General features: G+C 43.6%; 1 protein-coding gene across 1 annotated transcript in view; it reads right to left on the bottom strand.

The window, feature by feature from the left end:
• Nucleotides 1-11,780, bottom strand: part of LOC113219632 — a 68,000-nt gene extending 56,220 nt beyond the window's left edge. The window contains exons 1-3 of the mRNA XM_026446643.1: nucleotides 11,716-11,780; nucleotides 6,503-6,577; nucleotides 4,165-4,358 (exon numbers count right to left, since the gene is read on the bottom strand). Of these exons, the coding sequence (XP_026302428.1) occupies nucleotides 4,165-4,358; nucleotides 6,503-6,577; nucleotides 11,716-11,780 (334 nt within the window). The remainder of the gene's footprint in view (nucleotides 1-4,164; nucleotides 4,359-6,502; nucleotides 6,578-11,715) is intronic.
• Nucleotides 11,781-14,278: the final 2,498 nt, after the last annotated feature.

Genomic DNA, 14,278 nt, shown 5'->3' with positions numbered 1-14,278 from the left:
TTTTCTTTTCTTTTCTTTTCTTTTCTTTTCTTTTCTTTTCTTTCTTTTCTTTCTTTTTTTATGGAGTCTTGCTCTGTTACCCAGACTGGAGTGGCGTGGTGCGATCTCAGCTCACTGCAAACTCCGCCTCCTGGGTTCACACCATCCTCCTGCCTCAGCCTCCCAAGTAGCTGGGACTACAGACACTTGCCACCATGCTTGGCTAGTTTTTTTTTTTTTTTGTATTTTTAGTAGAGATGAGGTTTCACTGTGTTAGGCAGGATGGTCTTGATCTTCTGACCTCCTGATCTGCCTGACTGGCAGACTTTTCTTTCAGTATTTTGAATATATCATCCCATTCTCTCCTAGCCTGTAAGGTTTCTGCTGAGAAATCCACTGTTAGACTAATGGGAATTTCCTTATACATGACTTGACACTTTTCTCCTGCTGCTTTTAGGATTCTTTCTTTGACTTCTGACAATTGGACCATAATGTGACTCAGAGAGGACCAGTTTGGGTTCAATCTATTTGAGGTTCTTTGATCTTCCTGAACTTGAATGTCCACCTCTCTCCCAAGACCTGAAGGTTTTCAGCTATTATTTCATTAAATATATTCCTTATATCTTTTTCATTCTCTTCTCCTCTGGAATATGTATAATGTGAATATTTATTCACTTAATTGTGTTGCATAAATCTCATAGGCTTTCTTCATTCTTTTTCCTTTTGTCTGCCTGTGTTATTTAAATGACCTATCTCCAAGTTCAGAAATTATTTCGTTTGCTTGATCTAGTCTGTTGTCAAAGCTCTTAATTGTATTTTTTGTTTTAGTCGTTGAATTCTTCAGCTGTAGATTTCTGTTTGGTTCTTTTTTAATGATATCTATCTCTGTTGAATTTCTCATTCAAATCATGAATTGTTTTCCTGATTTTGTTGAATTGTCTATCTGTATTCTCTTCTATCTCACTGAGCTTCCTGAAGATTATCATTTTGAATTCTTCTTATGGCATTTTGTACGTTTCCTTATGATTGGGGTCTGTTATTAGAGAGTTATTGTGTTCATTTGGAGGTGTCATGTTTCCTAGCTTTTTCATGTTTGATGTGTCCCTGTATTAATTTCTATGCATCTGGTGGAAAAGTCACCTCCTCCAATTTTATGGAGCAGGTTTTGTAGTGAGAATTATTCATATGAATGGATCTTTGGATGTCAGCTCAGTGTGGTGTGTTGGCTTTTGTTCTGGGTGGACACAGTTGTGTAATCTCTGTGTAGTACTAGTGACATTTTTTAGTGTCTTGGTGGTCTAGGCTGAGAGATTTTCTGGCAGCAGTGGTGTGGCTTTGCCCGGGTGAACTCACCAGACTCTCAGATCAGAGGTGTGTGGATGCACATGGTGGGTTGACCAACCTGGGGCTGGGGTTGGGGCTGCAGAGCTATTACTCTGGCCAGGAGCATGATTGTTCAGTTGGCTTGGGAGCTTGCCTCACAGGAGCAGCCCATGGGGCTATTTTTCAGGCTCAGGACATGGGTACTGGGGTTGTCTTTGCTAGGGTGGACTGTAGGTCTGTTTCTCAGGCTGAAGATATGGTTGCATGGCTTCTTAACTGTCCTAGGTGTGTGTTTGCCAGGGACAATCCATGGGGTGTTCCTCAGACCTGGGATGTGGTCTCACAGTGCTTGGCTGGCCTGAGGATATGTCTGCTGGGGACAGTCCCTGGGCTGTTTCTCGGGCCTGGGATGCAGCCACATGGTTTCTCAGCTGGCACAGGTGCATGTCTGCTGGAGGTGGCCCACAGGGCTGCTACTCAGGAACAGGATGTGGGCTCATGGCTGCTTCGCTGACTTGGAAACTTGCCCACCATGGGTGGTTTGTGATGCTGATTCTTGGGCCTGGGACATGGGCAGACAGCTGTTCAGCTGGACTGGGAGCATGTCTGCCAGGAGTAGCCCATGGAACTCTTCCTCAAGCCCTGATTGCAGGTGCAGGGTCACTGGGCAGGCTAGAAGCTTTTCTACCAGGGACTTTTCACTGTGGGGCTGTTTCTCAGGCTCTCGGTGTAGGCATATAGCTGCTCTGCCGGACTGGGTCCATGACAGCTGCTCAGAGGCTTGAAGGCCTCTCCCAACTGGGGAGAGCACGCAGCAGTTTGGCCAGATCAAGGGCAGGTTCTGCCAGACTGTTCCTCTGACTAGAAGCAAGCGTGACGGGAATTAATTCCCCTGCTGTGCTGGACCAGAGTCACAGCTCATCCTGGGCCCAAGCTCCATGCTGCTGGGGTTGTGATATTCAGCTATCCATGTGGGCTTGGCATAATGACAATGAAGCCCCAGTGCTGGAGAGGTACAGTGGCTACTGGCCCCCAGAGGAGGGCACACTCCAGAGGTGGCTCTGGTCTCAAGTTCGTGCTGTGCTCTAGCAGAGTGGCTTACAGGGGATAAGTAGTGGGTGGGGAGTGCACACCTTGTGTGCCTCCTCTGGGGTGATGCAGCTGCGTGAATTCCCAGCAGCTCTCCAACTGGGCTCAGGGCTTGCAAGGACTGTGGGATTTTCTAGTAGTAGGGACTGTAGGTGTTTGCAATGGCAACGGGGCTGGTCGGGATCTGCTTACCTTTTTCCCACCACAAGAAATCCGTCCTGGCTCCAAGCAGATATTATCCATGTGGAGGAAATGGGGCTACAGAGGCCAGTGCTTCCACACTGCCCTCCTGGACTTCCAGTTACCACAGGTACACTTCAGCACTCTCCCTCCTGGCGCTCCAGTCAAATTGTAGCTGTTTATTTGTTGCCTTGGTCCTTTCTTCTTCTTGAGATGTGCGCCAGTCACCTCTAGTCAGCCTTTTGCTAACCGGATCTGTACTTAAAAAATGAATTTAAATTAATATCACTTTGAGAATTAACTTTGACTATTTTCCAGTACCCAGTAAGCTAATACATGATATGGAAACCTCAATGGAGAATCTTGCTCAAATGGATGCATCCAGGAGACCCACACTCCATTTATCCACTATTAACAATAGTGAGTGGCTGCAGTGAGTGTAGATTTGAGAGTTCAGATGCTGAATCCCAAATGTCACTTATTAGCTATATAATAACCTTGAGCAAGTTACTCACCCTTTCTGTGCCTCAGTTCCTCCATTTGTAAAATGACAATGATATCAGCATGTAGTCAATAGAATTGTTATGAGGGATAACTAAGTTAGTATGTGTAAAACACATAAAACAAATCCTGGGGTGTAGTAAGTGGTCATTAAATGTTGCCTTTTTTTACAGGTATTGTTAATTTCAAGAAAAATCAATTTTTTATGAGGGAAGTGCTGATCTTGCCTTCAGTAGCTTTTAAGTAGCAGCTAGTGTGAACAGCATCAGCTAATGGTGAAAAAACAAATATGTGTTTGTGTGGTGTTTAACCTATTTAAAAAAGTATTTTAAGCACTTTAGAAGTACTCATTTAAATGAAATTGATATGCCATTTATGCATCATTCTGATCAATTTGTTAAAAAGAAGAGCCTCAAACACACTGCTTGGAAATCTTCCTGTAAGTGTGGAAAGAAATCAAAGTTATTTCTTTAAATATATTCTGAGATCCAGCCTGACTTTATAAGCAATTCATATTAATTTATGTTTCACTTCACAGTTTGGGACCTTTTGTATCCCAGGAAATATTCTAGGTTTTGTTATAACACAAGTCTTTGTAGAAGGCAATAGAGGAGCATGGTGGAGATGTACTGACTTGGAATCCCAGCCCTCCTGGTTACTTGCTGTGTGGCCTTATGCACATTATTTTAGCTTCTTTGAGACTGTTTCCTCATTTGGAAAATGGGGTTAGTAATGAAGCTTACCTCATGGGGTTAAATAACTTACACTATGTACAATGAGATGATCATACATTTTGGCTTGTTCTAGGGTGTTCCCTGATTATACCCGTGGTCACAATGTTACTAATAATGATGTCCCCTTTCACTTTCAAAGGTGTTCCTGGCTTAGACAATAAATTATATGGTCACTATATTTATAAAGGAAGCTGAACGGTGCTTGGCACACAGTGAATGCTCTATTGATATTAACTGTTGTTGTTATGTGCTTGCTGTGAATGAATTTGCTTCATGATTGGCTCCTTCTTCTCCCCCATCTGTGAGCACCTTCTCTTCTGAAATGGACAGAATGATCCACCATAAAGGGCATGTGTACTTGGGTCTTCCCCTGACTGCCAGGTGCCACCCAGGCACACTGCAGTTGCTTTTGCATTGAGTTCCTCTTTCACTTTTGGAGTTCGGTATGTTTGCTCAGGGGAGTGCAGCAGACGCTGCATCAGCAAAGCAGGAGGCGTTGCGGGCTGCTTCTGGTGAGGATGCTTTCTCACCGTGACATCTGCTCCTTGTCGCCTTTGAGAAAAGGCAGGAGAGGAGAGTGTGTACGAGAAGTGTGGGGCCCGGGCAGGTGATTACTGCCCTGCTGTTGGGATTTGGGCTTTTGGTCATGAAATCACCTACAGTGGACGTTTGTGTGGCTGTGTGTCCCCCTCTTTTCAGGCTGAACTCCATCTATGATGACCACTGTGTGGCCTAAAATATCCAGCAGAATTGAGACGTAAAGAGATCAAAGTGAGGGAGAAAATAGTGGGGATATTTTTCTCCGAAATTCTGAATTAAGTGACCCAAGCCACTGAGAGAGACAGGGCTGAGATGTGACCTACTCAGAGAAGGTGCACGAGGGATCCAAGCTGACATTTTGAACAGAGTTGGATGCAGAACACTGTCCCTAGGATACCCCATGAAGAAAGATAGCCAGGTTCTCCCCCATGTCTCTTATGCGCACCCACACATGCACATGCAAATGCACTACAACCACCACACACAGAGCGTGCACATGCAGACACACACACACACTCCATCCATGCACACACCCCTCTGAGACATTACACACATCCTCCCTTTGGTTGGGACGTCTTTCCTTTCCCCATCTGGGTAGCTCCTTCCTACTTATCTTCCAATTTGCCTGACTCCGTCGTTCTCCCCCACCTGTGAGAGTACCCTCCTCTGTGCTCCTGCCACATTCCTGCCCCTCTGTTGTAGCCATCACTCTGCTGCATTGAAAGTGCATGTTAACTTGCCAGTTTCCACAGCGCAGAGCCATTTATCCATCTTTGCAGCTCCAGCTTCTGGCACAAAGCAGATGCTGTTGAATGACAGACTAAAGAAACCCAGGTTTGAACTCTTTCTAGGTTCTTGTGGAGTAAAGAGCAGACACATTTACTTTTTTATCCAGTGAATATTTCTGAGTAGCTACATGGTGCCAGGCTGAGAGAAGGCTGTTTGGGAGGGGAGCGGCATTGGTAAGGACATGATCGAGATGCACTGTCGCCACTGGTATGAGAGAGAGAGCTGTGCAAAGTACCAGGGGAACACGAGGCAGGAAAGGGAGGAGGCACTGCTGCCCAGGTGACTTAGGGAAGGTGTCACCAAAGGCAGTTGAGGTGGACCTTGAAGAGGCAGAGATTGCAATTTCCCCCAGGGTGGAAGGACAGAGGGCATGGGGAGAGCAAAGGCCCAGTGGTGTGCATGCGTGGCATGTGTGAGGGTCAGGGGCAGTGCGCGCAGGGCGTGGGAAGGGGTGTGTGTTACTTCCCAACATACTGCTTAAAAAATTCAGCCACCTAGCAAATGTAATAAAGAAGGATTGCTGTGCTCGTAAACCATCCAAAAAACGGCTACCCAACCAGAGCATTCTGATTAGCAAAGATGACATATAATCCTGCTGCTTTGGGTGTGGCTCTATAGACAGGGATGAAGGGGATGGGATTCTAAGTGCTGTCTCCAGCATCTCATGGATTAGACATCGTAGGGCATCCTGACTTTGCACTTACCGTGAAAGGCTGTAGATAGGACCTGGAGGCAGAACTCAGCTGGATGCTTGCTTGAGCTCCTACTACCTGTAAGAACCTGCACAGTTGGCTTCACCACAGCTTCCCCAACTGTACAAAGCTGTGAGTACTGAATGATGCCTCGGGTGTGAAGGTGCCCTGCATGGTGTCTGGTACTTAATAGTTGTGCAGTTAAATGAGTCCCTTCTCTTTGCTTCCCATCCTCCCCTTTCCTCCATGCCTGTAAAATGGGATACAGCTAATACCTCCTTCCTACGACTGTTTTTAAGATTAAATGAATTAGTACACATAAAGCTTTTCGACTGTGCCTAGCACACAGTAAATGTTCACTTAGTGTTAGCTGCTGCTGTTGGTATTATTAGGCCATATCATGGGTTTCTATTGCCTTTGTCTTCATATTTTCCGATCCCAGTCTTTGAGTTTAGACAGGGAAATTTTATGTCTTCAGAGAGCAGAAGCAAATATACTTTTCCTTCTATCTCCTAAAGGATTTCCTCAAGACCAGCCGCATAATCTGCTGGGCTCGGTGCATGATGAAAATGCAGGGCCCCTTGTCTGAAAATTAGTTCAAATTTCAAAATGGGGTCAGAACAGCATCAAACCAAGTGTGGTGCCTTTTGAGACTGGAGCCCTGTGCCATCGCACCTGTTACACACCATGAAGCTGGCCCCAGGTTTCTCCTCCTCCTCCTCCTCCTCTAAAGCTTTGACTTTACAGCATCTGAATGGACAAGAACCAGAGCAGCGCTGCACACTCCCCACTGCTTCCCTTTGAAGTCAGATCACACAGGTTCACAAAATGAGAAAGACCTCTGCCTTGAGGCAAAGAAGGAAAAAGTGATACTGCCCTCACTTGTGTTTTGTCCTCTCACAACCACTGGATATCTCTCACTACCAACTTTGATAATGGTAACCATGACAACAGATAGGAGTGGGGGGCTTGCTTTGGGTCTCTCATCTTACTAATCATATTTTGTTCCCAGACACCTTATAGATCACAAAGACAATTAACATTTAGTGGTAAGCATAGATGTCCCATTCATTGTTTCTTTTCATTCCAGATTGGTCAGCCCCTATGTACCATGACCGGGAGAGTGAGCTGAGAGTTGGTCTCTGCCCTGTAAATGGTGGCCACTGAGCACCAAAGGAGAGTCTGGCCTTTGCTGGGCTTGATGTGGAATTCAGAGTCAGGGAAGATATCGTCCTTATTCTTCCAGAAATCTGCAATCAAGTATGGTGGCCATACTTGGTTTAAAATAAATGCAAATGTAGCCTATCTGTAATTATAGGAGGAGTCAATGGAGGAATGGATGTGCTTGGGCTGGTGCATTGGAGAAGACTTGCTGGATGGGGTGGGGTTTGAGTTGATCTTGAAGAATGGGTGAGATTTGGATGGGTGCTGGGGAGGAAGGCAGGCATTCCAGGTGGAGGAGATTGCATGAGCAAAGGCTCTTCCATGAGAATGGAATAGTTGTGCTGGGAACAGTGAGGAAATTGAGCTGAACGAAGTAGAAGAGGACAGAATGATCTGGGTCAAAAAATAAGATAGCCTCTTCCATTTATACAATTTATATTTAAATCAGGTGAAAAGAATAATCATTTATAGAAAGGCAATAAAACATAGTGATTAAAAGTGCAAGCTTTGGAGCTAGATGCATGCATTCATGTGTTTATTCATTCAATAAATGTTAACCGAGCACTTACTATGTGTGCTAGGCACTCTTACAGGTATTGGAGACATAGAGGCAACAAGGCAGGCAAAGGTTCCTGCCTTCAGGATTTATAATTTAGTGGGAAAGATAGATGATGAATAAAACAAATGAGTCATATACATATACATGTATTCACGTATCATATACACATACACACCATTAAGGAGAATCAGAGCCAGAGAGTAAAGTGCTAAACACAGATTTTATTTAGAAATTATTGCAATAGGGGAAAGACACCTCAGTATTGAACTGAGCTCAATTCTGAATACAACATGGAAAAATAGGGATTTATAACCAAGGAGCAGGTTTTGAGGAAAGGGAGGTTGGTCGGTGGATGAAAAATTACTAAGAAGAGACATCAAAGGTAGAGAAATTGTTGCTAAACTGACTTAACTGGATTTTTGCTGAAGGCAGGTGAAGGAAGAGCTTATATACCAAAGTTGGAGGATGAGGAATTTGATCAGATATCAAGGGCGTCAGATATCAAGGGTGGGGATTCTCACTAAACCACTTTAGCAGGATTCGACGCAAGCCCAGCAAGGACAGGAGCCAGGGTCAAGGCCTAGTTGAGGAAAGAGCTCAGAAGGGCCTAAGTAAAGTTCGGTTGAGGAGAGACTGTTCACACACACACACACAATGTTTGATGATGAGATGATAAGGTGTGCTATGGAGAAGAATAAAGCAGGAGTGGGAGATACGGAATGCTGGATCTAAATCCCCACTTTGCTATTTGCCAAGTATATAATCCTCAGCAAATTACTTACCTTTCCTGTGTCTCAATTTCCTCACCTGTAGAATGGGAACAATAATAAGTTCCCCTTCACAAAACGGTGAAGACTATGACACTGCCCTGCACCCAATAGTGCTCAGTGACTGTTGGTTGTGCTGCATGTGCCAGCCCTCTTCCTGATTCTGGGGATGCAGAGTTATCCATGCAGGCTCAAGTCAGTCTCTGCCCCACTTTCCACACCCCCACTTGCCCGCTGTCTAGTCTCTTTACAGAGCGCTGATTCGATCCTTACCACAACCTGTGAAGGAGCTGTGGTCTATATTATCAGCTCCTCTTGCTAATGAACACACTGCAGCTTGAGAGGGGCTGTGGTTTGAGTCTAATTATATTGTGCTTCTATTTGGCATATTTAGAATTATTCCTTTCCAATTCCCATTCCTTCTGTCTTTTGAAGTCAACATTAAGTTTCAAAGAACAAACATGCCTGTCGGCATCATAGAAGGAAAGATATTCTTGTGTTTGGCAAAGCTTGTTCTGGAGGGCATGGGCAAAGTCTTGTTTTGGTTTGGGAATGTTTGTTAGGTTGTGGACCTGTAATGAACAGACTTTGACAGACACTGCATGGGAAGGGGAGGAGGAAAACAGAAAGCCAAACATAATAGAAGATAACACAGATGAGACAGGAGCAGTGCCGGGCACTTTCTCTTAGGAGACAGTGTAGCTCTCCGGTCCAAAGCATAAGGTCAGCAGGCTTCTGCTGAGGGTGCTGCCTGCCCCATGGAAGTGCCTCTGTGCAAATTAGAAAACTTTAGAATTGCAAATCAGATATAAGACACAAATTTATGAACACTGAGTCCCCAGATGAGGCTGGACACTTCTGAGATCTTGGGCCTAAAGATGCAGATCCTCTGCACTGAGCAGGATCTAAACCCCAGGAAAATGCCAACTGATGTCTACCTGATAGCTTGGAAGGGCCATTGATAGGTTGCAGCCTCCAGTGATTTATGTGTTACCACAGTGAAGGCATGTACTCACCAGATGGCACTATAGATAAAGAAATGCTGGTGTTAGGTCCTGAAAATAATCTCCAGGGAGGGAAACGGAACAGGGGGCTGGTTACAGTGAGTTTGAGGGATCTGCTGATTTCACAACTTTCCCCGTGAGCTGGGCACCTGGTTTAGCCCACCTAATTCTATTTGAATATCCACTTTCTAAGCCTTTCTCAACATTTTAGTTCCTCCAAAGTCTATTAGGTTGAGTTTCCTGTTAAAATGTTTCCATTCTGAAACTAGTGCTCAGAGCAAACAACAGAAAGAAGATAGAGCATATTTTAAAAAGGTGGCTGAAATTTAAATTCAAATGTGTTTTATTTTATGTTTTCTCTGAATTACACACTGTTGAGCCACAGCACAGTCACTTAAAGGTTTTTTTTTTTTGAGATGGAGTCTCACTTTGTTGCCCAGGCTGGAGTGCAGTGGTGCAATCTCTGGCCACTGCAAGCTCCAACCCCTGGGTTCATGCCATTCTCCTGCCTCAGCCTACTGAGTAGCTGGGACTACAGGGGCCCGCCACCATGCCCAGCTACTTTTATTTTGTATTTTTAGTAGAGACAGGGTTTCACAGTGTTTGCCAGGATGGTCTCGATCTCCTGACCTCGTGATCCACCCGCCTTGGCCTCCCAAAGTGCTGGGATTACAGGCGTTAGCCATCGTGCCTGGCCTAAAGTTTTTATACACAAGTGATATGCTCAGAAGTGAAGACAGGCTTTTTCCAGATTATAGATGTGTATAGATCTTGGCAAAAGATAAATGGCATTCATCCAGCATGTCCCCTCGAGGAGTCTTCATCTGGTGCGCATGCACTGTACTCTCCCTTTTCAAACACGGGGATGAATTTCCCTCTCTTAGCTATGGAAATGAGCCTGGAATACACTTATTCATAGTCCATTTGTAAAGTAAGTGAGTTGTATGTATGAAAAGCAGATGCAACTGATGCAATATAAATCTGAAAAATCAAGGCTGGCATAGCAGAAGTAGGTGATTAGGTGACCATGGCATATTAAATAAACTAACAAACCATCAGCTCATTTGGAGGGGTGAGGAGGCTGATGTTTCCCTTCAAAGGGATTCTTGACAGACTGTCCATGGTACTTCTTTTGTGGCTGGAGGAGCTGGAAAACATTTTATAATTTTCACGATGATTTGTGAATATAATTCTATAATGTGCCCATCTAAATGAAATTCTAAGTAATTTAAAACACCTGGGTTAAGGAAACAACTATAATTCACTCAGGGCTCATGTCTTCATGGTCTCGTGTCTACTTTTAACAGCTTTCTAGGCAGCAAGGTTTTGTTTTACTAAGCGGGTATTTCTCTCTTACTGTCATCAAGGCAAGATCATTGTAATTAACAAGGAGCAAACCTTTTTTCTCTTTGCTCTCTGAGTGCATGTGAAACACTACGTTGCTGAAAAGACATTATGGGGTCTTTGCCAGTCAACCAGTGTCCTAGATGAAAACACTTCTGATTTCCTGGGGTTCTAAAACCTGAGTGTTGGCTGGAGCCTTGGTGGTCATCTGCTTAAACATTTTATCCCTGTCTTCTACCATATCCCTCATAGATCATTCATCCACTTTCTGATTGAACTGAGAATTATTTTCCATCTAAAAGTGTTTCTTGGTTTCTCCATTGTCTACTCTGTGCATAGGTTCCCCCTATTGTCCAATTACCTATCAAGATATCTTCAATGGATTTTCTCTCAATGAGGAACACATCCCAGTGAAATGAAAAATGATAGCCAAATGGATTATACTTTAACATTTGAGAGTACTATGGGAGAACTTTTGGAAATAAATTTGTATCTTAGCTTAAATGAGAGCTTTGAGAAAATCCATCTCCAATATTTATCAAAACTTGCAGCTCCTTCAGAGAGTATGTATTGCATTTTCATTCAGTCGCCAGTTGTTGAGTCCCTTCCTTTTGCCAGGCTCTGGGATAAACCAGGGAGCTGCAAAGATAAATAAGTCATGGTCCCTGGGGAGATTGGCAGGTGAATAAACAATTAACCTTGTTACAGCACATTAAAAGCTATCTTAGAAATAGGAACCAACTGCTAAGGGAACTTAGAGGAGGGAATGCTGAGAGAGTGGCGCCATTTATGTTGGATCTTGCTAGATCTTGAAACATGGGGAGGAACTGATAGGATTTGGGGGGAAGCAGAAACAGGGAGAAAGATTTGAGGGGATGGTGGGGGACACATTGCAGAAAAGGGAGGGGCACTGTAACACTCCAAGGAGTGTGTGCCATAATGCCTTCTCTATGGTTTCAGTCAAAACCCTCTCAACCTAGTGAGCTGCTGCAGTGGATGTTTGGAGTGTGCACTGCCCGTCTTGGGCAGGGCTGCATGTTTTCTATTTACTTTAAGTCTGCATTGAGGGCTAAGGGAGGCTTAGCCTGCTTCTGGACTGAGATGGTCCCAGCCATCTTGCCTTCCCATAGAATCAGAAGCTCAGAGCTCCCCTTATTAACTGCCAGGGCAGCTTTCACGTTCACGGAGATTGACTTTCACACTCAGGACTCTCTTTACCTGACAGGCCAGCTCTGGCTTTCTGCACTGCTTTGTGGGTGAAGGAGCTGTGGTTAGTTACTTGGGACCCTTTTAGGGCTTTAAGAGCCTTGGGATGTTGAGAAGGTGACAAAGCCAAGGGTAGGTTCCTGCCAGGGACGAGAGCTCCCAGTTCTAAGCGAAGTGACCAGGTGCCAAGCTCTGAAACAAGACAAAGTCCTCCAGAGAGGGAAACTCCAATGGCCACTGAAATCAGAACTAACTTTGCAAAGAAGATTTACAATGTAAAAAAGAAAAAGCTTAAAGAGTTATTAGGGCCCTTAGACCTTAGAGAGATCTTCTGGCCTAGGGATAGCAAGTGTTTCTTCTTTTGTACTGACTCTCACTGAATGCTGATTGAGGAGGCTTCAGAGCAAATGAGGAAGTTGTGTGTGAGACCAAATTATACATGAGTGGCAATGACTGAGTGAGGATCCACATCTCCCAATTCCTAGGCAGAACTCTGGGACAGGTTGTATGGCCCTCCCAAACTTATGAGCTTGGACTCTTCCCCTCAAGGATTTTTACAAACTTTTTTTTTGAAACAAGGTCTCATTCTGTCACACAGGCTGGAGTGCAGTGGTGAGATCACAGCTCATTGCAGCCTCAGCCTCCTAAGTAGCTGGGAATACAGGTATGTGCCACCATGCTCAGTTAATATTAAAATTTTTTTGTGTGTGAGGCAGGGTCTCACTATGTTGCTCAGACTGGTTTCAAACTTCTGGCCTCAAGTGTTTCTCTTGCTTTGACCTCCCAAAGTACCAATATTACAGGCATGAGCTACTGCACCTGGCCCAAACTTTTAAAGTTAGAAAACTGCAGAGATCTCTGTGTGTCAATTAGATAACAGCATTCCAACAATTGTGATTGATAAAAGGAAAAAGAAGATTTTCCACGTTTATCTCTACTGGCCAAATATCTATACTCATCAAAGCTCAAGGGGTTGGCCTGGCATATGGTGTATTCTATTCTCCTGAAATAATTTGGCAGTTAAGTTTTTTCTGGGTGTTTTAGATGTCCTAAGAATCTACAAGGATCATAGAATCACACTTCAGGAGGGACCTTGGAAGTCATAGAGGAGAAAGAGAACAGGCAAATGCAAACAGAATGAATATGCCAAAAGTTCTCCTGTTGTTGTCTGTTGCTCTCTGGACTGGGGTCTTCTCTCAGTGGTTTTGGTCCTTTGGGATCCTGGATTGATTTTCAAGAAGACAATAGTTGTCTAACCATGGACCTGAGGCGATTGTACTGATGTCATGATATTCAGTTGGGTACACTGGGAGTGAGGAAGTGGATGTTTTCATTTCAGCTCTCAAATGGATATTTCTGAAACAAGACAAATAAGAAAAAGAGAAAAATACCTTCTATTATAATATCATTTCATAAACTCCAAGCTCTAGTTCCTCTCATGCAAGAAATTTAAACCATCTCAAGGACAATACACTCAAATAAATTACAAGGAAAATAAAAAAAGAATGGAGGCAATACCTGTAGACTAAAAAGATTTAAAAGTATGTTGGTCAAATGCCATCTGTCGACCTTAGTTGGACCCAGAGTCTAACAAACTAGAAAAAAAAAAAAAAAAACCCCAAAAAACAACAACTATAGGCAATACCTGTAGACTAAAAGGACTTAAAATTATATTAGTCAAATGCCATGTGTAGACCTTAGCTGGATCCAGATTCTAACAAACTAGAAAAAGAACCTAGCAACAATTTATGACATTTGGGAGAAGATTAGACATTAGAACACAATATTTGATGATATTAAGGAATTGTTCTTTGTTTGGCTTAGTTATAATAATAGTTTTGTAGTTGTGTTAAAAAGAAAGAGCCTTTATGTTCTACATACATACTCTAGAATATAAAGTATGTAAGATGAAATGACGTGATGTCTGGAGTTTGCTTCAAAATGATATAGGAGGGAGGTTGATGGGAATGTAGAAAGGACACTATTGGCTGTGGATTGATGGTAGTTGGTGCTAGGAATAGCTACATGGCAGTTCATTATGTTACTGTGTTTAATTTTGAGTAAGTTCAAAAGTCTCAAAAGGAAGAAAAAGAAGGAAGAAGAAGAAGAAGAAAAAGAACAACAACAAGACAATACAAAGGAATGCCACAAGGCAGGACATGGATAAGCATCACATGAATACAAAGTAAGGAATGTATTATTGTCCACAGAATACAGGAACTTATTGCTAGCAGAATATTCTAAACAGAGGGGATTTAAAAATTCAACTTTAGGCCAGGTGTGGTGGCTCACGTCTGTAATCTCAACACTTTGGGAGGCTCAGGCAGGTGAATCACGAGGTCAGGAGTTTGAGTCAGCCTGGCCAATGTGGGTGAAACCCTGTCTTTACTAAAAATACAAAAATTAG

The sequence above is a fragment of the Piliocolobus tephrosceles genome, chromosome 8, assembly GCF_002776525.5.
Source record: "Piliocolobus tephrosceles isolate RC106 chromosome 8, ASM277652v3, whole genome shotgun sequence".
Taxonomy (NCBI): domain Eukaryota; kingdom Metazoa; phylum Chordata; class Mammalia; order Primates; family Cercopithecidae; genus Piliocolobus; species Piliocolobus tephrosceles.
Note: the sequence above shows the minus strand (reverse complement) of the source record. Positions and strands in the feature narration are given on the sequence as shown.